Source organism: Nerophis lumbriciformis, linkage group LG21 (assembly GCF_033978685.3).
Source record: "Nerophis lumbriciformis linkage group LG21, RoL_Nlum_v2.1, whole genome shotgun sequence".
In the NCBI taxonomy this organism is placed as follows: domain Eukaryota; kingdom Metazoa; phylum Chordata; class Actinopteri; order Syngnathiformes; family Syngnathidae; genus Nerophis; species Nerophis lumbriciformis.
This window is the reverse complement of record NC_084568.2, coordinates 43,986,448-44,011,298: the sequence shown is the minus strand read 5'-3', so window position 1 is coordinate 44,011,298 and position 24,851 is coordinate 43,986,448. Positions and strand designations below refer to the sequence as shown.

Here is a 24,851-nt window from a genome sequence, read left to right as displayed (position 1 = left end):
AGATATCGTTGATCCTTACTTGTCTCTGGTAGTGCAATTCCTTTGGAATGTTGTTGCGGATCACCAATGGCAAAACTGGGCTCCTGTGAAAAACTGACACCGCCGTGAGACGGTTTCCTGGCGACTGGTGGGGGAACCCTGTCAGACTTTACCCTGTGTGTTTGGTCGAAGATTGGTGATTGGTCTTCAAGAGCCCTTTTGGTGCTCCTGGAAAAGATGAAGCTCGCAGTGGAAGTCTGGAACTGCTGTTTGTCATATGCTTCACAGGTTTTAAGGGGCAAAATCCCTGATTCGTTGGCACAGTGGTACGATGTTCTCATCCCTAGCCGGCATGGCAGACCCTCTCTTGATGTCAGGGCTGCGGTTTTTATACGAATGGCTTCTTGTAAACGCATGGAAGGGGTGCTGGGTGTCACAGATGTTTTTACCACTTGAGGCGGCGATGTTATGGACTTACGGATGGGCTTTTGTGGAGGGCTTTGCTGCCGGCAAATGTTTTGAACTGAAGCTCCTTCTTTTATTGACTCGTCTTCCGTGATAGCTGCCTCGCTATCCTCAGTTGTGCTGACGGATCTTAGGCGGACCATCTGAAGTAAAGAGGGGGTGACAAGTGGTATGTTGGCGTCCTCTTTGGGAATGGGTGCACTTTTGTGGCGAGCCAGCAGCTCCTTGCTCCGGTTTTCTCTATGTGCACTACTGGGTGGTCTTCGGAAAACAACCCCAGCTGTAAGGTTCTCCATGGGTGAGGTTGTTGGAACTGGGGAAGGGAGTCGGGCCGTGAGAGAATGTTCAGTAGTTGAGTGGATTTCAACTTCCAGAGAGTGGCGCTTGGTGAAACGGCTGGAAGATGCTTTTACAGATGGTGGGCTAATGGATGAAGATGTTGGACAAGATAAAATAGTGTCGGAATCTTTATTGTCTACAACTACAACAGGGCGCAAGACTGGATCGGGTGGTTTAGATGTCGAACCTTCACTTGAGTCCTGAATTAACTTAACAAATTCCTCCAAAGGTGGAATTGGTGTGTCCATACCATCAATCCCTGTGCTGCACTTCTCCATCACAGCTGAAACATCATCCCTCACGTCAGGCGGAGGCGGAAGAGGAAAGTCCAACTCATCCGCTCCATCAAAAATATAATCTCCCTGTAAAGGAGGCGGAGGAGGTGGCCAGGAGGATTCTATGTTGAGGATCTCTTTCTGTACTTTGTCTAAATCAACAAGTGGTTCTGAGATGGGAGGTGACTTTCTCAAAAGAGGAGGTGTTGGCTGATGATCAGGTGGAGCAGAAGTTGATACTATCGCGTCATGAACCCCTTGAGGTTCCATAAAAGTCACTAGGACTTCATTGGTGCCCACCTCATTCTCACCAACAGATGTTTCCAATGAAGACTCTGTCAACACCACATCTTCTGTCTGCAGTACTGTCTGTGGGTTCTTCATAACAGGAGACAACTTGGTCTTTGTGGCGATTTCACAACTATCAGAGTCTTTCATTGTGGGGCAACAACTCTCTAGTCTTTGTACTTTTGTTGGTGTTTCAACCCTTGTCTGAACTACAAATGTATGTTGTTTTGTAATTAAACACTCTTGATCCTCATGGGCATCCTCAGAATTGATTGCTGACAATTTCTCAGTTTTAGAATTTCTTTCTGATGATTTGGAGACATGTAAGTCTTCTCTTTTTAGTTGACTGTGTTCATCTTTACCCGTGCTTTCCTTTATCGGTCTTGATTCCTCCAGTATTTTGCTGACTTTGGGGCTCGGACCACACAGGAGCTCAATGGTGCGACTGTTCTGGGCCCACGTCTCGGGGGGTGGAGGACATGGTGCTTTGACTTTGGGAGGCGGTGGGACATTTAACAACTCTTCCATTTTCGAAGTTGGAGTGGGTTCTTTAGCAGAAATTGGGGCCAAACAAGAAATACCTGAGCTAATAGCTTCTGATGTACCAGATGATAAAGACGTAAGTGAAGAGGAAGGAGAAGCTGAGGATGAGGCTCGAGACACAGATCTTTCGGGCTTAGCTGGATTCTTCTTGTGTTTGTCTGGAGAGCTGTGGGTGATCTCTTTAGGGGAAAGCGTTGGAGTGCCGCTTTGACTGGAGTAGCCACTGGAAGGCGACATGGTGCGCTCAAATTTGTCACCTTCTGAGGGAGTTTTCTGTGGGTGGATTTCTGACAAAGATTTTGTAGCCTCACCGTCAGAAATCTCTGTGGGGTTTGGAGAGGTCTTTGATACAGGGTTTGGGATTTTGTTAGTTTCTGATTTTAGTTGCTCTGTTGATGTGATGTCTGCTGTAGTACTTGCTAACCCTTGAGAAGCAGGGACATATATTTCATCCACCTGAATCTTTGTATTGGTCCTGATCTTATTGCAATGAAGGGAGTTGGATCTTCGTGGCGGCGCTGGGGGTTGCTTAGTCTTGGTGATTGACAGGCTTCGGGTGGAATTGCGTTTTATCTTTGCATCATTCTCAGGCTTCGGATCTTTGTGTGCTTCCCTGTTTCTGCTAACGAGACTGACTGATGTGTGGAGGCTGGCAAATTCTTGGTCCTCTTTAGAATTCACAATACTTTCCCTCACTTTGAGGTCCACTTCTTGTGCATTACAAACCTCTGTTGTAGAGTTGGAGGAATTTTCTATGTGCAAACCATCTGATCTTCTAGAGAGCAAAGGGCTGACCGTTGAGTCCGAAGATGCGAGGCTAGTTTTGCTTGCCGTGTGAGCACTCCCAGTACTTTTGACACCAAAGAGGTCTATCTCGATGACTTCAATCGAGGCTGGCAACACCGCATTGGGGATGATTGTAGATAGATAAGTAGCCTGGGGAGATATGGACATCACTGGACCCTGTAAAAAGAAAATGAGTTTAATGCATAGGAAGGACACATTTAGACTACATCCTATAATTATTATTTTCACCTGGGGCTCTAAGAAGAAGCTACTCTTTGAAGGATTAAAGGAAGCGAAAGTAGTCATGCCAGGGACCACAACAGACTTGGGTCTGAGGACAGATGAGCGATAGCAATGGGATCCAAATTCTTGGTGGTTTAAGGGCTCCTCCTCCTCCTTGTACGCTTCCTGAGGATGCTTTCTCGTTTGCTGCTTATCACCAGTTACCTGCTTTGGAGTTGAGAAGTGATCCGCATCCATAAAAAGTCAAAAACCAAAAGGACTTTGTATGTTAAACACTTACCTCCAGGTCTGAAAGGTGCACCCTTGCTCCCTGCTTGGTCACTACTGGAGTCCCTCCATCAAAAGTTGGAATGATGAAAACATCTGATTGGTTGTTGTTGTTGTTGGTAGAAACAACCTGCTGGAAGGTGGAACCTCTGTGTAATGCTGGGAAAAGTGTACACTTTTAAAACTCTATTAAATATGCTGTTGGATACAGTGTGACTCTTAAACCTACCAAGTTCTTTCTGCACCTGGTTGGGAATACCCATGATGGTTGTCCTCCTGTTCTTCTTTTTGTTCTGATCTAACCTTTTCACTGGGTACAAAGGCTTAAATGTCGAACCTTCAAAAAAGACAGAATGAACTAAAGAGCTTAACTCATAATTCTGCCTTTTAAGAGCGATACCATACCTTGGCGAGTGAGTGCAGATCTGGTGGACACAGTATCCGTAATCCCTGAGTTGGATTGCCATTCCAGTGTGCCCCCCTCATTTTTGCAGTTAACATCTTGTTCCGGATGTGCTGTGTCTGACGACTGCGGTGCACAAAAACATTGGATGAAACACACAGAACAGTAGAAGAGAAGGAGGATTCGCAACGTTTCTTCACTGACAAACTTACAGCAATGCGTTCATCTTCAGCAAAGTTCACTCCACTCTCGTGCTCTTTAGAAAGCAAATCAACAGTAAGTATAAAACTCAACAAACCATATAAATGCAACTTACCTTCCTTCTGTTGTATCTTCAAGCCCTCCTGAGCCTCCGAGTGCAGGTCCTCCAGGAACTGAGGCCTGCTGCCCTCGATGAACACGTTCTCCTGGAAGTGTTGTGAGGCCGAGTAGTGGACCGACACCCTCTTCTGCTCGTCATGGACCTTGGCACAAGCTGTCAAGAAAGGGATATTGAGGTAGGTACAGGAGACGGACAGCTTTTGTATTAACAAAAAACGTGCTTCCCAAAACATCTTAAACTAAAGCCTGAATCTCTGCCAAGTATTTGTCAGTGTACTGCAGCTGTGGTAAGTTTGATCATTTTGATTTTCTTCGGGAAATATGCTAACCGAGCATGATGATGATAGTAAGATGCGAGTGCGATGTTAGCACTTTAGCGCATATATGCTAGTGTTGAAATGTGCAATATGAAATGTTCATATTTTTACATCCCTACTGTAAAATGTTGGTTCGTAGCAATTAATGGATACTATATTATATTATTACTAAATTTCAAGTATATCGATCTGTGCTCGAAAAGTTGGCCTTCCGAAAGATAGGTATCAATCCAACATCGATTTAAAAGGGAATCCATCGATTTGATAAATACTAGAAAAAAAATGGATTTAAGAGTGGCAGATTTTATATGAAGTTTAGTACAAGTCTGTCTGTGGCTTCATCAAAACAAAAATGGTGGATACCCACGGTAGGCGAGGAAGGTCGTAACAAATACAAACGCCACAAGACAATATCATTTATTACAACACAGACACTTTCAGCTACAGCACAATTGCAAAAGCCACAACAAATATAAAATCGACCCAATAATATAAAGCCACAACACAACTTTAAACCACAAAAGATGCGGCGGACACAACAGGAGTGACAGTGGAGCAAGTTCGCCAACGCACCAGCTTGAGATGGAAAGTTAAAAACAAACACTCATAGTATATTAGTATTATTGAACAATGTTTAAAAAGTTACACTTTACTTGCATTTTAAACTGTGTTCATTACAGCCTTGGCCATTTGGCCCATGTCTCGCCCAAACAGGTAAACCGACTGGTAATTCAACCTGAACACACACTGAATTGTTTGGATTAATATTGAAAAACAACAGCAAAAGTAACATCTGCTGTTAAAATATTAGTTACTGTACTTTCATTAAAAACTTCTTCAATATTAAAAATGAGAGCAGAACTTGTTAATTCAACCTGAAGTGTTTGTTGCACTTTATTCAAAAAAGATGTGAATGCATTGGCCATTACTCGTTGTTTACGTGCTTGTTTGTATGACCACATCATTCCTTTACAAGAAATATGTAGGAAAGTTCACCTGCAGTGTCCACTAATTATTTCACAGTCACACTGCTTGTTTTTTTCTTGCTAAAAAGCTAGTGAATCCGTTTCAACTCACCGAATTGTTTCGGATCGCATCGTTCCAAATAAATACTATTGTCCCTGAAATGTATCGGCAACAACACATTCTGAATGGAATGGTTGTTAGAAGGAATCGTGACACTCAACGTTCCCTCTAAGGCTCACGCGCCCTCTGCGCACAGCAAATCTATGCAGCGCACAAAATAAAATCAATCTGATCTGAACACATGACTATTGTTCTGTAGGGTTTTGCAATGCAACTGTGACAGGTGACAACACTCTTCAATTATTGTAATGTCTGTCGAGACGCTTTAAAGAGGACTGGAATTCCATCAACCACTTTAAAGAGGACAAAATAGTTTATATTGGGCTATAACCACACCAAAAACATTGGTAAAAAACTTCTATCTAGAAAAAGGAGTCATTTTCTGCCGTACAAACCAGGCTTAAAGCAACTCTTTGTCAACTTTCATCTCACTTGCACCAACCAACACACGCGCTTAGCCACTGATGCCTTTACGACCACACAAACTGTAAATGCCAGGTACATGACACCTCAATCAGATGTGTGCGTATTCTACTGTCAATTTATGGACTTTAATCATGAAATGCTCTTCCTAAATTACATTTACAGGGATGTAAACTTTATCCCAGGTTTACATCTCATTGTGCAACATGAGAATATTCTAACGGGAACTAAATGGGATCTCTGAAAGGGGTGCAAATTATTTCCAAAGTAGGACCCCACCCAGACATACAATACTAGTACATAGTAGGGCTAGACACATCACCATTCAGTTCCATTCTTTGGCGTGACTATTCGATTTAGAATCGATTCTCGATTGAAAATCTATACTTTTTAATGACATTGGGTGCCAGTTCTATGACATTCCTTCATAAAATAGATAAACAGCTCTGATAAATCCTAGATTACTTAAAGAAAATTGGTTTTGTTGAATAAAATACTAGCCAATCATTTAATAAGATCAAATACAATTAAGTCCACATTAGAAGTACCCCACACTTCTCTTTGCTAAAGTAAATGTGTACAGCAGACATAGATCATCTACATCTAAATGATGTTTTGCCTGAGTGGCTGGACAGGACAGATTGGGGGGGGAAAAAAGTAAAAAATCAATTAAGAATTGCTACAATTACTAATTGTGATTCATCTGAAAATCAATTAGTTTAAAAAAAAAAAAAAAAGATATTTTTTTAGTCATTGTAAGTGGGCCAAATCACTTGGATAAGAAAATAATCTCATGAAAATGACTGCTGTCATTTGATTTTTATAATCAAACATTGAACTTGTTATTAAGTCAGTTGTGGGACAGATGCTGGTGTATGAAAAACTGGAGGGAACATTGGCTACACCCCGAGGAAAATGATATAACACATCTTGTCTTCCACAGCCTGCAGACTTCCAACCTGTTCAACAGGTAAGTGTCCATTGCCAAAACCTCTATCAGGTGCACCTGCGCCTTCTTCAGACCTGGATTAGTGCTTCACACAATCAATAGTATCTACTTCTTTGCTAGTCCCTGGTGGATTAGATGGTTGGGGGTTGGTTCTACCCCCAACTGAGGCAGTCCTGCCAGTGTTGATTGTATTCATGCATGACCTGAGTCTTCATGCTCCCTATCACCTTTCTGTCCTTTTATGTTCCACACTGGTGCTCCAGGTGTGATACCACTCATTTTCTTCCCCATCCCATACCCACACTTTGTGCAACAATATTTCATGTTTGTGCTAACACTTTAAAAGTTGACTATTTTCAAATAATACCATATTCATCTAAAAAAAAAGAAAACAGCAGTAAAAATGTAAGAAAAAAGAGCAAACAATCCAAATGTAAAGAGAGAAGGCTGAAATGTTAAATAATAATACAGTTAGTCACCTATGACACAGTTTTGTATTTAAATGTATATAATCTGTTTGAGCATTTTCTTTAAATAAATAAATATTAAAATGGGCCCCCCGTACTTGGCTTGTCAGTATACAGACCTGATCTACAAAATATACTTTAGTTTGTTCATTAAAACAGATGAAATAATATAAACTTCTGAATGAATGAGAAAAATGACAAACATTGTTAAATGTGTAACTAACACACTAAGTAATGCAGTTACACAATCTTACTATTGTTTCTTACATGGGAAGAAACACTATTGGTATGTAAGGCTCACATGTTGTAAATAATAATTAGTCAGCTGTGATACAAGGTGGGCATAACATCTGCTTTTACAATTGTTTGTGATCAATAAAATATATCAGTATGTGGCTTTTTGTGGAAAAGTGTGGACAGCCCTGAATAAAAGTATAGATACTATGATTTGAGGATGGCTACGAGAGCATAAAGATTGTGCTTTCAGTATCGCTCCACAGGTGTGTGTGTGTGTGTGTGTTAGCCCCGCCTTCCTGGCACTTAGGATTTGCCAACTGGTGCGGGAGGTTAAAGGCTTTAGGTTGATTAAGACGATCGCTGGCAAAGCTGTTTATCTCATTAGAGGAGACCCTCACAGTCCTAGTTGCTCTTTACCTTAGCAAGTCTTTCTTCATAGTTTCAGCCCACTCACCCTTCCTCTTGAAGACTGACAGCAGAGAGTGGATGCTCTTCCTCAAGTAGACCACCATCACATACAAACATTGCTCCTGATCAAGGACTGGATGACAATAAAAGCTGCTCCTGGCTCAGCTGCCTTATCCCTCTGTCTGATGCACCCCCTCTTAGTGCCCTCTTAGTTCCCTCTTAGTTCCCTCCCTCCTAGTTCCCTCCCTCATAGTTCCCTCCTAGCTCCCTCCCTCCTAGTTCCCTCCCTCCTAGCTCCCTCCCTCCAATGACGAGTCACATAAAGACCCTCACTCACTTGTCAGCTGTCTTTCAGGCAACACCCCCCTACACGTGTCTCTTTACTCCTTATGTTGATGGTACGGCGTGGCGCAGTGGAAGAGTGGCCGTGCGCAACCCGAGGGTCCCTGGTTCAATCCCCACCTAGTACCAACCTCGTCATGTCCGTTGTGTCCTGAGCAAGACACTTCACCCTTGCTCCTGATGGGTGCTGGTTAGCGCCTTGCATGGCAGCTCCCTCCATCAGTGTGTGAATGTGTGTGTGAATGGGTAAATGTGGAAGTAGTGTCAAAGCGCTTTGAGTACCTTGAAGGTAGAAAAGCGCTATACAAGTACAACCCATTTATCATTTATTTATTTATCTTTACTCTTTATGTTGGTGTCTCCTCAGTCCTTATGTTGGTGTCTCCTTAGTCCTTATGTTGGTGTCTCCTTACTCCTTATGTTGGTGTCTCCTTACTCCTTATGTTGGTGTCTCCTTACTCCTTATGTTGGTGTCTTTTTACTCCTTATGTTGGTGTCTCCTCAGTCCTTATGTTGGTGTCTCCTTAGTCCTTATGTTGGTGTCTCCTTAGTCCTTATGTTGGTGTCTCCTTAGTCCTTATGTTGGTGTCTCCTTACTCCTTATGTTGGTGTCTCCTTAGTCCTTATGTTGGTGTCTCTTTACTCCTTATGTTGATGTCTCTTTACTCCTTATGTTGGTGTCTCTTTACTCCTTATGTTGGTGTCTCCTTAGTCCTTATGTTGGTGTCTCTTTACTCCTTATGTTGGTGTCTCCTTAGTCCTTATGTTGGTGTCTCCTTAGTCCTTATGTTGGTGTCTCCTTACTCCTTATGTTGGTGTCTCCTTACTCCTTATGTTGGTGTCTCCTTACTCCTTATGTTGGTGTCTTTTTACTCCTTATGTTGGTGTCTCCTCAGTCCTTATGTTGGTGTCTCCTTAGTCCTTATGTTGGTGTCTCCTTAGTCCTTATGTTGGTGTCTCCTTAGTCCTTATGTTGGTGTCTCCTTACTCCTTATGTTGGTGTCTCCTTAGTCCTTATGTTGGTGTCTCTTTACTCCTTATGTTGATGTCTCTTTACTCCTTATGTTGGTGTCTCTTTACTCCTTATGTTGATATCTCTTTACTCCTTATGTTGGTGTCTCTTTACTCCTTATGTTGATATCTCTTTACTCCTTATGTTGGTGTCTCTACTCCTTATGTTGGTGTCTCTACTCCTTATGTTGGTGTCTCTTTACTCCTTATGTTGATGTCTCTTTACTCCTTATGTTGATGTCTCTTTACTCCTTATGTTGGTGTCTCTTTACTCCTTATGTTGATGTTTCTTTACTCCTTAGGTTGATGTCTCTTTACTCCTTATGTTGATGTCTCTTTACTCCTTATGTTGATGTCTCTTTACTCCTTATGTTGATGTCTCTTTACTCCTTATGTTGGTGTCTCTTTACTCCTTATGTTGATGTTTCTTTACTCCTTAGGTTGATGTCTCTTTACTCCTTATGTTGATGTCTCTTTACTCCTTATGTTGATGTCTCTTTACTCCTTATGTTGATGTCTCTTTACTCCTTATGTTGATGTCTCTTTACACGTTACATTATTATGAAAGTGTCATGTAGTGTGTCATTATTATGAAAAGGTAATAGTGTCACGTAGTGTGTCATTATTATGAAAGGTAATAGTGTCATGTAGTGTGTCATTATTATGAAAGTGTCATGTAGTGTCATTATTATGAAAGTGTCACGTAGTGTGTCATTATTATGAAAGTGTCATGTAGTGTGTCATTATTATGAAAGTGTCACGTATGTAGTGTGTCATTATTATGAAAGTGTCATGTAGCGTGTCATATTTTGCTGTTAGTTGAGGTTGTGTCCTTGCAGTGCCAAACAAAGGTGATTGATTGATTGAGACTTGTATTAGTAGATTGCACAGTACAGTACATATTCCCTACAATTGACCACTAAATGGTAACACCCCAATAAGTTGTTGAACTTGTTTAAGTCGGGGTCCACGTAAATCAATCCATGATCACTTTCCCTGCCAATCTTGTCCTCCTCTCATCTGCCCTTGTAGCCCCGAGGTCTAGCTGGACTTATAAATAGATTTAATGTCTGCCTACGTTTCCTGACTGCACTCAAGTGCTGGCGAGAGAGAGGATGAGTGTGCAGAAAGAACCTTTTGAAGGATGACTTAGGCTTTAAAGATGGGAGTCATGCCAGAGGATTAGCACCTGCACCTGCACCTGTCCCTCACTTTGTCACCTTCTTTACTTCTCCTCCCACCACCTGTGCACTTCTCCATCATGACCTCTCCGCCCTCCTTTCAACATTCAATGGACGGTCAAAGAGACGCCATCTGGTCTTGGCTTTTGTATGCTAAACTCCTTTCAAACTGAGCCACATCATGGAAAAGAGTCAACATGATATTTGAATGTCATAAATCACATGGAGTTGCAAAGGAAGGTGTTTAGTTCAGCTGTCACAAGCAGATCATTACAATCATTAGTTGGGACATTACCTTTTTTTTACACAAATATGTCACATACTTTCAATTCATGATTCGATTAAAATGAATTAGGATACCTGCTAAGAACTTTTATATTTACACTTAAGATGTAATTTCTTACCATAGTACAAAAACAAAACTGTATATATATATATTAAATGAAAAAATAGGAAATACATGTTTTTTTATTGTTGAAATAATATAATAATAAAATGCCCCGTTTGAAAACAATCCAATGAATGAACTGGGATGTAGTTTTGTGTTTCCAAATATAAATTAAAAGTTCATAGTTAAACAAAAAAAATTGTATTTCATTAAAATGAAATGTGTTTTTTAGTCAAATAATAAATACATAATTTCTATTAAGCTAAATTACATCAATTAAAATGCTCCCTTAAAAATATTCCATGCATTAATTATTGTATTGTGATATTGTTTCTAATTTTAAATCAAGCTGTTTAGCTCCTGTAGAAGATGAAAAAAAACTAGAAATGAAATCAAAATTATATATTTAAAAACGAAATAAGTACATCATGTATTATCATATTAAAATAGAACACCCCATTTTTGAAATGAATGAAGTGAACTATATGTAGTTTGGTGCATTCCGATTAAGATTTGGAGTTTCCATTGAAATGTAAATAATTGATGAGCCTTTTGTGTATTTGTGCACCTTGTTGGGGCCCCTCACTTGTTTGTTGTTCGGATTATTTGACTTAAGGTTTTTGGGGGGTAAAAAAGAACATATGATATTTATTTGATTGTTTTTCTGGCAACTGTATGTCAAACAATTCAATAAACATGTAAAAAAAAAAAGATTTGGAGTTTCCATAGGAAACAATAACTTTATTTAGAGATCAGATTAAAAAATGGTAATTCATAAAAATAATGCAATGCATTTTTTTAATTGTTAAATACAATTTATTATTTAAATTTCCCCTTGATGGGCAATGTTTAATAATCCATCCATTTTCTACCTCCTGTCCCTTTAATATTAATAAAGCATTATAATCCCAAATCAACGATGGTAGCTTCATTCAGAGATGTTATTTGATTTTATTTTTAATTTATGTAATACAGTAATTCATCTCTATACTAAGTTGTGACCTTTTGACATCAATCATTCAACTGAATTGTAAACTTTTTCGAGTTAGTGCTTGAATGTATTTAAGAAACATTTGCCATATAAGAAAATTAATATAATATATTACACTATATATATATGTATGTGTGTGTATGTATATATGTATGTATATATATATATATATATATATATATATATATATATATAATATAACAAAAAATATAAGATAGTCAAACCCCATACATAAAGAAGCAACAATCAGTACAAAAGTTGTCCACCAGAGGGTGCTGTGGCAACTTCTGCTGAATGTGTTTCCAAAGTGTGTCTCTAGTGCTGGATGTCAATGAATGAAATACTTTTACTCTCAACTACTGTCTGCTTTGTTCTACAGGAGATGGACACCTGACCACTGACTGTTTCTACTGGGAGACCTGACCAGTGACTGTTTGTACTGGTAGACCTGACCACTGACTGTTTCTACTGGGAGACCTGACCACTGACTGTTTCTACTGGGAGACCTGACCAGTGACTGTTTCTACTGGGAGACCTGACCACTGACCGTTTCTACTGGGAGACCTGACCACTGACTGTTTCTACTGGGAGACCTGACCAGTGACTGTTTCTACTGGGAGACCTGACCACTGACTGTTTCTACTTAGAGACCTGACCAGTGACTGTTTCTACTGGGAGACCTGACCACTGACTGTTTCTACTGGGAGACCTGACCAGTGACTGTTTCTACTGGGAGACCTGACCAGTGACTGTTTCTACTGGGAGACCTGACCACTGACTGTTTCTACTGGGAGACCTGACCAGTGACTGTTTCTACTGGGAGACCTGACCAGTGACTGTTTCTACTGGGAGACCTGACCACTGACTGTTTCTACTGGGAGACCTGACCACTGACTGTTTCTACTGGGAGACCTGACCAGTGACTGTTTCTACTGGGAGACCTAACCACTGACTGTTTCTACTGGGAGACCTGACCACTGACTGTTTCTACTGGGAGACCTGACCACTGACTGTTTCTACTGGGAGACCTGACCAGTGACTGTTTCTACTGGGAGACCTGACCAGTGACTGTTTCTACTTGGAGACCTGACCAGTGACTGTTTCTACTGGGACACCTGATCACTGACTGTTTCTACTGGGAGACCTGACCACTGACTGTTTCTACTGGGAGACCTGACCACTGACTGTTTCTACTGGGAGACCTGACCAGTGACTGTTTCAACTGGGAGACCTGACCAGTGACTGTTTCTACTGGGAGACCTGACCACTGACTGTTTCTACTTAGAGACCTGACCAGTGACTGTTTCTACTGGGAGACCTGACCACTGACTGTTTCTACTGGGAGACCTGACCAGTGACTGTTTCTACTGGGAGACCTGACCACTGACTGTTTCTACTGGGAGACCTGACCAGTGACTGTTTCTACTGGGAGACCTGACCAGTGACTGTTTCTACTGGGAGACCTGACCACTGACTGTTTCTACTGGGAGACCTGACCACTGACTGTTTCTACTGGGAGACCTGACCAGTGACTGTTTCTACTGGGAGACCTAACCACTGACTGTTTCTACTGGGAGACCTGACCAGTGACTGTTTCTACTGGGAGACCTGACCACTGACTGTTTCTACTGGGAGACCTGACCACTGACTGTTTCTACTGGGAGACCTGACCACTGACTGTTTCTACTGGGAGACCTGACCACTGACTGTTTCTACTGGGAGACCTGACCACTGACTGTTTCTACTGGGAGACCTGACCAGTGACTGTTTCTACTGGGAGACCTGACCACTGACTGTTTCTACTGGGAGACCTGACCACTGACTGTTTCTACTGGGAGACCTGACCACTGACTGTTTCTACTGGGAGACCTGACCAGTGACTGTTTCTACTGGGAGACCTGACCACTGACTGTTTCTACTGGGAGACCTGACCAGTGACTGTTTCTACTGGGAGACCTGACCACTGACTGTTTCTACTGGGAGACCTGACCAGTGACTGTTTCTACTGGGAGACCTGACCAGTGACTGTTTCTACTGGGAGACCTGACCACTGACTGTTTCTACTGGGAGACCTGACCACTGACTGTTTCTACTGGGAGACCTGACCAGTGACTGTTTCTACTGGGAGACCTAACCACTGACTGTTTCTACTGGGAGACCTGACCACTGACTGTTTCTACTGGGAGACCTGACCACTGACTGTTTCTACTGGGAGACCTGACCAGTGACTGTTTCTACTGGGAGACCTGACCAGTGACTGTTTCTACTTGGAGACCTGACCAGTGACTGTTTCTACTGGGACACCTGATCACTGACTGTTTCTACTGGGAGACCTGACCACTGACTGTTTCTACTGGGAGACCTGACCACTGACTGTTTCTACTGGGAGACCTGACCACTGACTGTTTCAACTGGGAGACCTGACCAGTGACTGTTTCTACTGGGAGACCTGACCACTGACTGTTTCTACTGGGAGACCTGACCAGTGACCGTTTCTACTGGGAGACCTGACCAGTGACCGTTTCTACTGGGAGACCTGACCACTGACTGTTTCTACTGGGAGACCTGACCACTGACTGTTTCTACTGGGAGACCTGACCAATTACTGCTTCTACTGGGAGACCTGACCAGTGACTGTTTCTACTGGGAGACCTGACCACTGACTGTTTCTACTGGGAGACGTGACCAGTGACTGTTTCTACTGGGAGACCTGACTGTGACCAGTGAATTTTTCTACTGGGAGACCTGACCGTGACCAGTGACTTTTTCTACTGGGAGACCTGACCGTGACCAGTGACTTTTTCTACTGGGAGACCTGACCAGTGACCAGTGAGTGTTTCTACTGGGAGACGTGACCAGTGACCAGTAAGTGTTTGTAGTTGCTAGTCATCAGGCTGGTTGTGTGCTAAAAGGCTTGCAAGTAAACAGGTTTAATTTTGTGTGAGCTGCGGGCGAACGTGTTAAGATGTAATAAATGTCTGCTGCACTCAATATCAAACACGCTGCTGTCGGCTCAAATCAGCCTGCAAAACATCCAAAGTGAAGCACTGACACTTCCTGGACAAAAACAACATCTTTCATGGCCGCTGCTGATCATTCCAGCATGTTGGTGTTGCCAAAGAAACCTGAAGCACCATCTGCTGACCACAGACCCCCTGCTGTGACTAAGTAGGACAATGTCATCTAATCAGCATTTTTAGGACCAAAACATGATATTATCTTTCATCTTCCCAATATTAAGGTGAAATAATGCTATGACAATAATGGCATAATACTGCAAAATATGATACTTGACAAAAAATCACACTATTATAACAAAGACAAATCCTTGTTAATTTTATAAGAATAAAGTCATTTTACATGAAGAATAAAATCTTAAGTCAGCATTTATACGACAAAAACATTTGTTATATTCTTAATTGTATTATAACAATGGTATGACAATAATGGTGTAGTACTGCAAAATGTGACAATGTTATGACAGAAAAACTTCATATTTTACAACAAATTATCCAGTTATTTTAGGATTTTTTTTTTTACAAGAATACGTTTTTAAATATTTTTAAATAATACCTCATGAAAATAAAATCTGAACATTGCAAGAAAAGGGAATTACTAATTTGGGGGGGTGGGGAGTTGTAATAAGAGAAAAAAAAAAGTGTATATGTTCACATAAATAACACTAATTAAATTAGGAAAAAAAGTTGTAATGGTCCAAGGTAAAATTATATTCTATGTAAAATTATGTAAACAAAATACAAGAAATGTATTTGGACTAAATGAGAAAAAAACTGGAAATATTACAAGAAATATCGATTAAAATTAAGTAAAATAAAGAAAAGCGTAATTAAATGACAATGTAATAATATTACTAAAACTTGTATTTTATTTAAAAAAAAATTGCAGGAATTACATTTTAATTAATTGTGGAAAAAAGTTTTAATATTCCAATAAAAATTTTAAATTATGTATTTAAAAAAAAAAAAAACTTTGCAAAAAAATTGTGGTTAAATTAGAAAAAAAAGTTGTTCCAGAAAACCCAATTAAAAATGATGTCACAGAAAAATATTTAATTCAATGTGAAAGTTTTAATATTACAAGAAATAATGTATCCAAAATTCTGTTTCTTTTTAATTAAATGGAAATAAGTTTTACTATTCTAAGAACATTATATTTAAAAACACCTTTACAAAAATAAAATTGTAATTAGATAAGAAAAATGTTGTCCTAAATCTATTAAAATTATGTTTAAAATTGTAATAAAATGAGGACAAAAAAGAAGAAAAAATGTATTCAAAATAGTATTGTTTTTTACGAGACTTTTATTTTAACTAAATGTGAATAATATTCTAAAAAAAAAAATATTTCAAATGATATTCCAAAAAACTTTGACAAGAATAAAAATGTAAGTAAAATGATGATAAGTGATGTGAATAATGACTGGAGAGGTTGTTTACATTGTGACTGCTGATGCAGTTTCAACACGGACTCCTTTTATAGTGAAGACTGACTTGTTGGACTTGTCCTGCTTAATAAAGCACGTCCGTCTCCTCACTTCCAACACTGTCCCACCTTCAACCTCATCAGGAATCACCAGTGCCAGCTCATGTTGAACAAAATGGCCACATGTTGGAATGAAAAAGTCTCTTCTTGATCTTTTCTCCACAGAGGGATTGCATCATCACACTGTTGCCAGCAGTCACCTCATGGAATACAACACACAACCATCAACACCAGGAAGACATCTCCTTTTCCTGCTGGAGTCCTCACACTGAAACATTCTTTGCATCCAGACGCCCTCTTTATGTCTTTGCCTCAAACATAGACGTCATCTGCATAGACGTCTCACAATAATGATGGTGTGTGTGTGTCCACCATCTTCATCTTCATACAAACCCCGTTTCCATATGATTTGGGAAATTATGTTAGATGTAAATTTAAACGGAATACAATGAATTGCAAATCCTTTTCAAGCCATATTCAGTTGAATATTCTACAAAGACAACATATTTGATGTTCAAACTCATAAACTTTATTTTTTGTTGCAAATAATCATTAACTTTAGAATTTGATGGCAGCAACACGTGACAAAGAAGTTGGGAAAGGTGGCAATAAATACTGATAAAGTTGAGGAATGCTCATCAAAGACTTATTTGGAACATCCCACAGGTGTGCAGGCTAATTGGGAACAGGTGGGTGCCATGATTGGGTATAAAAGTAGATTCCATGAAATGCTCAGTCATTCACAAACAAGGATGGGGCGAGGGTCACCACTTTGTCAACAAATGCCTGAGCAAATTGTTGAACAGTTTAAGAAAAACCTTTCTCAAGCAGCTATTGCAAGGAATTGAGGGATTTCACCATCTACACTCCGTAATATCATCAAAGGGTTCAGAGAATGTGGAGAAATCACTGCACGTAAGCAGCTAAGCCCGTGACCTTCCATCCCTCAGGCTGTACTGCATCAACAAGCGACATCAGTGTGTAAAGGATATCACCACATGGGCTCAGGAACACTTCAGAAACCCACTGTCAGTAACTACAGTTGGTCGCTACATCTGTAAGTGCAAGTTAAAACTCTCCTAGGCAAGGCGAAAACCGTTTATCAACAACACCCAGAAACGCCGTCGGCTTTGCTGGGCCTGAGCTCATCTAAGATGGACTGATACAAAGTGGAAAAGTGTTCTGTGGTCTGACGAGTCCACATTTCAAATTGTTTTTGGAAACTGTGGACGTCGTGTCCTCCGGACCAAAGAGGAAAAGAACCATCCGGATTGTTCTAGGCGCAAAGTGTAAAAGGCAGCATGTGTGATGGTATGGGGGTGTATTAGTGGCCAAGACATGGGTAACTTACACATCTGTGAAGGCACCATTAATGCTGAAAGGTACATACAGCTTTTGGAGCAACATATGTTGCCATCCAAGCAACGTTACCATGGACGCCCCTGCTTATTTCAGCAAGACAATGCCAAGCCACGTGTTCCATCAACGTGGCTTCATAGTAAAAGAGTGCGGGTACTAGACTGGCCTGCCTGTAGTCCAGACCTGTCTCCCATTGAAAATGTGAAGCCTAAAATAGCAGAAGGGAGACCCCCGGACTGTTGAACAACTTAAGCTGTACATCAAGCAAGAATGGGAAAGAATTCCACCTGAGAAGCTTCAAAAATGTGTCTCCTCAGTTCCCAAACCTTTACTGAGTGTTGTTAAAAGGAAAGGCCATGTAACACAGTGGTGAACATGCCCTTTCCCAACTACTTTGGCACGTGTTGCAGCCATGAAATTCTAACTTAGTGATTATTTCCAAAAAAAAATAAAGTTTATGAGTTTGAACATCAAATATGTTGTCTTTGTAGCATATTCAACTGAATATGGCTTGAAAAGGATTTGCAAATCATTGTATTCCGTTTATATTTACATCTAACACCATTTCCCAACTCATATGGAAACGGGGGTTGTACATAGACGTGTCACAGTAATGATGGTGTGTGTGTCCATCATCTTCATCTTCATACATAGACGTGTCACAGTAATGATGATAAGAAAGTCAAGGACGTTGCTGCAGCCAAAAGAGGAAGTGTGAGTGCGTACATGAACAGAAGACTGCATTACAATAGGATTCATCTGTTCCAAGGTCAAACTGTGTCCCGTCATAACTGATGATTACAATATCACTGCCAAACAAGTGGCAGTAAAAAAAAGAAGTGAGTTCAAATTGTACGGGCAGGTGTCCATCCATCCATTTTCTACCGCTTGTCCCTTGTTGAATGTAATATTGGGAAAAAAAATATTCTTTATGAAACTAAAGTCACTATACTATGAACTTATTTTTTATAATGAAACACCTTATTATAGTCTTATGTGAGGTCAAAACAAACATTTGATGTTATTGTATTAGGACAGAAGACTTAAATGCATGCAATTATCGAGTCAAATTAGCATAAAAAAACAAACATTTTTAGTGTGAGGACTAAACAATTTATTACAATTGTTTATGTATTTTGTATTTAACATGAATTTTGTGTTTATTTCATCAATATCAACACATACACTAATGACTATTTTTAAATGGTTTATTTGTACTACTATGAGCTGTCAGTTTAAATGTTACAAGAAAAAGGTGTACAATGTAAAAAGTGTTTGCTAAAGTGTGTAGTATCAATCAGAACTATTTATGTATTGTGTGTTTAAAATTAATCATTCTATTCATTAACACTCGCACACTAATAATAATCATTATTGTGTCTTCCTCTAGTGAGAAAGTTGAGGAATGCTCATCAAACACTTATTTGGAACATCCCACAGGTGTGCAGGCTAATTGGGAACAGGTGGGTGCCATGATTGGGTATAAAAGTAGCTTCCATGAAATGCTCAGTCATTCACAAACAAGGATGGGGCGAGGGTCACCACTTTGTCAACAAATGCCTGAGCAAATTGTTTAAGAACAACATTTCTCAACAAGGAATTTAGGGATTTCACCATCTACGCTCCGTAATATCATCAAAAGGTTCAGAGAATCTGGAGAAATCACTGCACGTAAGCCATGATATTACACACCTTGTAAGGCGCTACTGCATCAAAAAGCCACATCAGTGTGTAAAGGATATCACCACATGGGCTCAGGAACACTTCAGAAAACCACTGTCAGTAACTACAGTTGGTCGCTACATCTGTAAGTGCAAGTTAAATCTCTACTATGCAAGGCGAAAACCGTTTATCAACAACACCCAGAAATGCTTCGCTGGGCCTGAGCACATCTAAGATGGACTGATACAAAGTGGAAAAGTGTTCTGTGGTCTGACGAGTCCACATTTCAAATTGTTTCTGGAAACTGTGGACGTCGTGTCCTCCTGACCAAAGAGGAAAAGAACCATCCGGATTGTTCTAGGCGCAAAGTGTAAAAGGCAGCATGTGTGATGGTATGGGGGTGTATTAGTGGCCAAGACATGGGTAACTTACACATCTGTGAAGGCACCATTAATGCTGAAAGGTACATACAGCTTTTGGAGCAACATATTTTTCATGGACGCCCCTGCTTATTTCAGTAAGATAAAGCAAAGCGCGGTGTTACAACAGCGTGGCTTCATAGTAAAGAGTGCGGGTACTAGACTGGCCTGCCTGTAGTCCAGACGTTGAAAATATGAAGGCTAAAATATGAGAAGGGAGACTGTTGAACAACTTAAGCTGTACATCAAGCAAGAATGGGAAAGAATTCCACTTCAAAAATGTGTCTCCTCAGTTCCCAAACCTTTATTGAGTGTTGTTAAAAGGAAAGGCCATGTAACACACTGGTAAAAATGCCTTTTTTGACATGTGTTGCTGCCATTCAATTCTAAGTTCATGATTATTTGAAAAAGAAAAAAAAGTTTGTCAGTGTGAACATGAAATATCTTGTCTTTGCAGTCTATTCAATTGAATATAAGTTGAACAGGATTTGTTGTATTCTCTTTTTGTTTACCATTTACACAACGTGACAACTTCACTGCTTTTGTACTTTGTGTTTACTGTTGTTTGATACATTTAGCATGATACTCAAAAAGTCATGTACGGAGCCCCTAAAGGGACATGGAGGGAAAAAAATGTTTTGCGAGATCTCACAAATGTTTTTTTTTCCCTCAGTCAGTGAAGCGGAAGTGAAACAGACACAGTGATGGAGGAGCCTAGCCATCATCTGTGGGAGAAGTTTATTGATTTCTATTTTAGTACTGGCCTAACATATAAAGACATGAAATTGTATTATGGACCCACAACAGAGCACAGATGATGGCTAGGCTCCTCCATCACTGTGTCTGTTTCACTTCCGCTTCACTCACTGAGGGAAAAACCTTTTGCCAGATCTCGCAAAACATCCATGTTCCTTTAGGGGCTCCGTAGTCATGAGACATAACTAAAACATCCATGTTCCTTTAGGGGCTCCGTAGTCATGAGACATAACTAAAACATCCATGTTCCTTTAGGGGCTCCGTAGTCATGAGACATAACTAAAACATCCATGTTCCTTTAGGGGCTCCGTAGTCATGAGACATAACTAAAACATCCATGTTCCTTTAGGGGCTCCGTAGTCATGAGACATAACTAAAACATCCATGTTCCTTTAGGGGCTCCATAGTCATGAGACATAACTAAAACATCCATGTTCCTTTAGGGGCTCCATAGTCATGAGACATAACTAAAACATCCATGTTCCTTTAGGGGCTCCATAGTCATGAGACATAACTAAAACATCCATGTTCCTTTAGGGGCTCCGTAGTCATGAGACATAACTAAAACATCCATGTTCCTTTAGGGGCTCCGTAGTCATGAGACATAACTAAAACATCCATGTTCCTTTAGGGGCTCCGTAGTCATGAGACATAACTAAAACATCCATGTTCCTTTAGGGGCTCCGTAGTCATGAGACATAACTAAAACATCCATGTTCCTTTAGGGGCTCCGTAGTCATGAGACATAACTAAAACATCCATGTTCCTTTAGGGGCTCCGTAGTCATGAGACATAACTAAAACATCCATGTTCCTTTAGGGGCTCCGTAGTCATGAGACATAACTAAAACATCCATGTTCCTTTAGGGGCTCCGTAGTCATGAGACATAACTAAAACATCCATGTTCCTTTAGGGGCTCCGTAGTCATGAGACATAACTAAAACATCCATGTTCCTTTAGGGGCTCCGTAGTCATGAGACATAACTAAAACATCCATGTTCCTTTAGGGGCTCCGTAGTCATGAGACATAACTAAAACATCCATGTTCCTTTAGGGGCTCCGTAGTCATGAGACATAACTAAAACATCCATGTTCCTTTAGGGGCTCCGTAGTCATGAGACATAACTAAAACATCCATGTTCCTTTAGGGGCTCCGTAGTCATGAGACATAACTAAAACATCCATGTTCCTTTAGGGGCTCCGTAGTCATGAGACATGACTAAAACATCCATGTTCCTTTAGGGGCTCCATAGTCATGAGACATAACTAAAACATCCATGTTCCTTTAGGGGCTCCATAGTCATGAGACATAACTAAAACATCCATGTTCCTTTAGGGGCTCCATAGTCATGAGACATAACTAAAACATCCATGTTCCTTTAGGGGCTCCGTAGTCATGAGACATAACTAAAACATCCATGTTCCTTTAGGGGCTCCGTAGTCATGAGACATAACTAAAACATCCATGTTCCTTTAGGGGCTCCGTAGTCATGAGACATAACTAAAACATCCATGTTCCTTTAGGGGCTCCGTAGTCATGAGACATAACTAAAACATCCATGTTCCTTTAGGGGCTCCGTAGTCATGAGACATAACTAAAACATCCATGTTCCTTTAGGGGCTCCGTAGTCATGAGACATAACTAAAACATCCATGTTCCTTTAGGGGCTCCGTAGTCATGAGACATAACTAAAACATCCATGTTCCTTTAGGGGCTCCGTAGTCATGAGACATAACTAAAACATCCATGTTCCTTTAGGGGCTCCGTAGTCATGAGACATAACTAAAACATCCATGTTCCTTTAGGGGCTCCGTAGTCATGAGACATAACTAAAACATCCATGTTCCTTTAGGGGCTCCATAGTCATGAGACATAACTAAAACATCCATGTTCCTTTAGGGGCTCCATAGTCATGAGACATAACTAAAACATCCATGTTCCTTTAGGGGCTCCATAGTCATGAGACATAACTAAAACATCCATGTTCCTTTAGGGGCTCCGTAGTCATGAGACATAACTAAAACATCCATGTTCCTTTAGGGGCTCCGTAGTCATGAGACATAACTAAAACATCCATGTTCCTTTAGGGGCTCCGTAGTCATGAGACATAACTAAAACATCCATGTTCCTTTAGGGGCTCCGTAGTCATGAGACATAACTAAAACATCCATGTTCCTTTAGGGGCTCCGTAGTCATGAGACATAACTAAAACATCCATGTTCCTTTAGGGGCTCCGTAGTCATGAGACATAACTAAAACATCCATGTTCCTTTAGGGGCTCCGTAGTCATGAGACATAACTAAAACATCCATGTTCCTTTAGGGGCTCCGTAGTCATGAGACATAACTAAAACATCCATGTTCCTTTAGGGGCTCCGTAGTCATGAGACATAACTAAAACATCCATGTTCCTTTAGGGGCTCCGTAGTCATGAGACATAACTAAAACATCCATGTTCCTTTAGGGGCTCCGTAGTCATGAGACATAACTAAAACATCCATGTTCCTTTAGGGGCTCCGTAGTCATGAGACATAACTAAAACATCCATGTTCCTTTAGGGGCTCCGTAGTCATGAGACATAACTAAAACATCCATGTTCCTTTAGGGGCTCCGTAGTCATGAGACATAACTAAAACATCCATGTTCCTTTAGGGGCTCCGTAGTCATGAGACATAACTAAAACATCCATGTTCCTTTAGGGGCTCCGTAGTCATGAGACATGACTAAAACATCCATGTTCCTTTAGGGGCTCCATAGTCATGAGACATAACTAAAACATCCATGTTCCTTTAGGGGCTCCATAGTCATGAGACATAACTAAAACATCCATGTTCCTTTAGGGGCTCCATAGTCATGAGACATAACTAAAACATCCATGTTCCTTTAGGGGCTCCGTAGTCATGAGACATAACTAAAACATCCATGTTCCTTTAGGGGCTCCGTAGTCATGAGACATAACTAAAACATCCATGTTCCTTTAGGGGCTCCGTAGTCATGAGACATAACTAAAACATCCATGTTCCTTTAGGGGCTCCGTAGTCATGAGACATAACTAAAACATCCATGTTCCTTTAGGGGCTCCGTAGTCATGAGACATAACTAAAACATCCATGTTCCTTTAGGGGCTCCGTAGTCATGAGACATACTAGATGAGAATCAAAAAGTCATGCTATGACAGATTATTTGATTTAATTGTGTCACACGTAGTAATCAGTTGATTATTTTTGAATTAAATTGCCATTAGAGGAGTCCGTTTAAATTTGAGAAGAAAGAAAAACAAACAGGAAGTGCTGATGAGTCCTAACAATATTCCACAATTATGATGGATTCATCTGTTCCAGGGTCAAACCGTCCCCATCATAACATGCAGTTCATTCAAGTGTGGAAATATGTCAACTTTTCTTTTGCTTGTTCTCAGGGACTTTGTGTCAAAGGAGTCCAGTCTGAGGTCCGGACAAGAGACTCAAGGACTTGGACTCTGAAGATTTTAAGGGGGACGAGGCGAGTGGGCGCTCCATGCTAACAACAAATAAGATAGACTGAATGCTTGGTTTCTGGACTTTGAACCTGCGGGACTTGCATAGTCCACAAGTCCTGAGACATGTCCCCGACAAGGACTCCATGGTCACTACATGTCAACAACCAATCAATAACTTTACAGCAGCCAGCTTCTATATTGCATGTATAGGACCATAATGGTGTGATACATCACAATATTATCACAACATGTATATGAACATAATGGTGTGATACATCACAATATTATCACAACATGTATATGAACATAATGGTGTGATACATCACAATATTATCACAACATGTATATGAACATAATGGTGTGATACATCACAATATTATCACAACATGTATATGACCATAATGGTGTAATACATCACAATATTATCACAACATGTATATGACCATAATGGTGTGATACATCACAATATTATCACAACATGTATATGAACATAATGGTGTGATACATCACAATATTATCACAACATGTATATGAACATAATGGTGTGATACATCACAATATTATCACAACAAAACTTGGACTTTTATGAGAATGAAATCATTTGTCCACAAATACATAATTATTTTAGCATGTTTCATTACAAAATATACATTTATAGATACAGTATTTTGAAATAGTCATGACTACTTCATGAAAACTAAATCTGAACATTGACAGAAAAAATATATAGTAGAAAGTCATTTTATAAGACTAAGTGATGTAATATTATGAGGAAATTATTATTTTAAGGGAGAGAAAAAGTTGTAATAAGAGAAAAAAAAGTGTAATTTTTACATGAATAACACTGTATTTAAATCAGGAAACAAGTTGTAATGTTCCCAAAAAAATGTGTTGTTCTATTTTAAATGATGTAAAAACAAAAAACAATACATTTGTTTTCATTAAATGAGGACTTTTTTTTTTTA

The 24,851-nt window shown here is 40.1% G+C and overlaps 1 protein-coding gene and 1 long non-coding RNA gene across 5 annotated transcripts in view; one reads left to right on the top strand and one right to left on the bottom strand.

The window, feature by feature from the left end:
* The window catches only part of nhsl3 (NHS like 3), a 44,766-nt gene that overhangs the window by 643 nt on the left and 19,272 nt on the right, over positions 1-24,851 (bottom strand). For 2 of the 4 annotated variants that reach the window (XM_061982322.2, XM_061982323.2), the window contains exons 2-8: positions 3,905-4,063; positions 3,801-3,844; positions 3,591-3,714; positions 3,415-3,522; positions 3,199-3,344; positions 2,925-3,125; positions 20-2,852 (exon numbers count right to left, since the gene is read on the bottom strand). In XM_061982322.2, coding sequence (XP_061838306.2) covers positions 20-2,852; positions 2,925-3,125; positions 3,199-3,344; positions 3,415-3,522; positions 3,591-3,714; positions 3,801-3,844; positions 3,905-4,063 — 3,615 coding nt within the window. Of the gene's footprint in view, positions 1-19; positions 2,853-2,924; positions 3,126-3,198; positions 3,345-3,414; positions 3,523-3,590; positions 3,715-3,800; positions 4,064-7,842; positions 7,985-24,851 lie in introns of those variants that run through there. The other 2 variants (XM_061982324.2, XM_061982321.2) reach the window with 2 other exon arrangements.
* Positions 2,737-7,234, top strand: LOC133620777 (uncharacterized). The gene is made up of 3 exons (XR_009817564.2): positions 2,737-3,864; positions 3,928-4,085; positions 6,679-7,234. It is a non-coding gene; the product is annotated as an uncharacterized lncRNA (long non-coding RNA).